Here is a 2,523-nt window from a genome sequence, read left to right as displayed (position 1 = left end):
GGGGAAAGAGAGAAACATTGCTGGGAGAGCCCAACATTGATCAGCAGCCTCCTATATGCCCCCTACCAGGAATTGAGCCTTCAATCCAGTATGTACCCTTGACTGGGAATCAATCCAGCAACCATTTGGTGCATGGCATGATGCCCAACCAGCTGAGCCACACCAGGTAGGGCAGAATATATTATTCTTGGCTGGTAATTTCTTTTTCATCGTTTGAATATTTGGTTCCACTCTCTTCTGGCTTGTGGAGTTTCTGCTGAGAAGTCTGATGATAAACTAATGGGCTTTCCATTATAAGTTACTTTCCTTTCCTTGGCTGCCTTGAGAATTGTCATTAATTTTTGATAATATGTGTATTAAGTTTTAATAATATGTGCCTTGGAGAGGCCTCTTTGGATTGAGGTAACTAGGTGTTCTGTTTGCTTCTTTGCTTTGAGGATTTGGCACTTTTCATAGATAGGTTTGGGAAACTCTCATCAACTATTAGTTTGAATAGGTTCTCCGTTCTCTTGTCCATTTGGAATGATTCTTGGAACATGGTATTGAACATAAGTAATTCTTTAATGAATGCATCAATGAATCCCTTAACATTTAGATTTTTCAAATAAATTTTTCAGCAGTTGGCTAAAATAAAAACTATGGAGACATTTAATAATCCTATATAATAAAAGCCCAGCAACCATAACGGCTTAATGACCAGAACAACCGCTTGACCAGTTGCTATGAGGTGCATTGACCACCTCTCAGTCTCTGCCCTCCCCACCTCCCAGCCCCCGGGCCCGCAGGCTCTGATCGCAGGATGGCGAATGGGGAACCACAGGGAACCAGGGTGGGAGGCGGCGGGGCGGGCCTGGGGACTGGCCAGTAGGTGGAAGATGGCCCTGATGGCAGGCTAGGCCTAGGGACCCTACCCACACAGTTTCATGCACTGGGCCTCTAGTATAAAATACACATCTACAAGTGTCAAAATGAAGATAGTTTATATTTTTATTTTTTCAAACTTTCATATTTGCAGGCAGTGATTATTAGATGCACAATATTTTAAAAAACAGCTCTTAGCTTTTACTATTCACCTTATTTTTAAATGGTAATTATTGTTCAGGAAGTAAGTCACTAAAAGGCAAATATTAGATAACAAGTTTAGGGATCAGGAAATGTTCATTGATTAAAAATATTATCTTGATTCATCACTTTTTGCTAATCTCAACATTTATTTATTAATTCTAACTAAAATCATCAACCCTTTGTACTAATTAGAACTAAAGAACATCTGAATCGAAGAGTGAGAGAACCTGGGAACCTGAGGCCTCACTGAGACTCCCAGAGGTCATTATCTCTGTGTGACGAATCCACGGTTGCTTCTGATGGCTTCTTGAAGTGCTTCCTCCAGTCTTTCCATTGTAGAATATCTAGGAAGGTCCAGAATACTATGACACACGAGTGCTCTTGGGTAATCTCTTTCACTGAAAGTTTCAGGACAGCGAAATCTGATTCTCATTTCTTGTAATCCTCTTGCAGTCTGCCTATCATTTCCTGTAAGAAAAACTGGAAAGGAATCTTTGGTTAAGATATACCTTAGTGCCTGGCCCGCGTGGCTCAGTGGTTGATCATCGACCTGCGAACCAGGATGTCATGGTTCGATTCCTGTTTAGACACATGCCTGGGTTGCAGATTTGATCCCCAAGGTGGGGAGTGCACGAGGCAGCCGATTGATAATTCTCTCTCATCATTGATGTTTCTCTCCCTTCCTTTCTGAAATCAATAAAAATATATTTTATAAAATATATTCCTTAGAAAAAACAAAATTTAAAATGAAAAGGAAGAAATTAATCACTTAATTCGGTAAGTATTTATTAAATACTCTTGTGTGGAGGGAACTGCCTGGGACTATGTGGAGCATAGAAAAATCATGACATTTGGTCTCTGTCCTCAGTGAGTTCATGGTCTAGTTGGGGGGAAATTACATATAGTTGACCTTTGAACAGCGTGGGTTTGAACTATGTGGGCCTACTTACATGAAGATATTTTTCAAAAAATACTGTAAATGGATTTTCCTGATGATTTTTTTTAAATTTTATTTATTTATTTTTAAAATATATTTTATTGATCTTTTACAGAGAGGAAGGGTAGAGTGTTAGAAACACTGATGAGAGAGAAACATCCATCAGCTGCCTCCTGCACACCCCCTACTGGGAATGTGCCCGCAACCAAGGTACATGCCCTTGGCTGGAATCGAACCTGGGACCCTTTAGTCCACAGGCCAATGCTCTATCCATTGAGCCAAACCGGTCAGGGCTTGAATTTGTCCTTGATTGGGTCAGTGGAGAGAGCAGCAGCCTGCAGACTGAAGGGTCCTGGATTCGATTCCAGTCAAGGGCACATTCCTCAGTTGCAGATTTGATCCATACGGGGCACTTTCGGGAGGCAACCAATCTATGTGTCTCTCTCATATTGATGTTTCTCTTTTCTCTGTCTCTCCCCATCCCTTCCACTCTCTCTTAAAAATCAAAGGGAAAAATATCA

The 2,523-nt window shown here is 40.9% G+C and overlaps 1 protein-coding gene across 1 annotated transcript in view; it reads right to left on the bottom strand.

The window, feature by feature from the left end:
* Positions 1-966: 966 nt before the first annotated feature.
* Positions 967-2,523, bottom strand: part of LOC102771266 (probable E3 ubiquitin-protein ligase HERC6) — a gene marked incomplete at its 5' end in the record, with an annotated part of 18,829 nt that continues 17,272 nt past the window's right edge. The window contains 1 exon segment of the mRNA XM_006768188.2: positions 967-1,545. Within this exon segment, the coding sequence (XP_006768251.2) occupies positions 1,331-1,545 (215 nt within the window).

The sequence above is a fragment of the Myotis davidii genome, unplaced genomic scaffold (assembly GCF_000327345.1).
Source record: "Myotis davidii unplaced genomic scaffold, ASM32734v1 scaffold963, whole genome shotgun sequence".
Taxonomy (NCBI): Eukaryota; Metazoa; Chordata; class Mammalia; order Chiroptera; family Vespertilionidae; genus Myotis; species Myotis davidii.
This window is presented reverse-complemented; position numbering and strand designations above follow the sequence as displayed.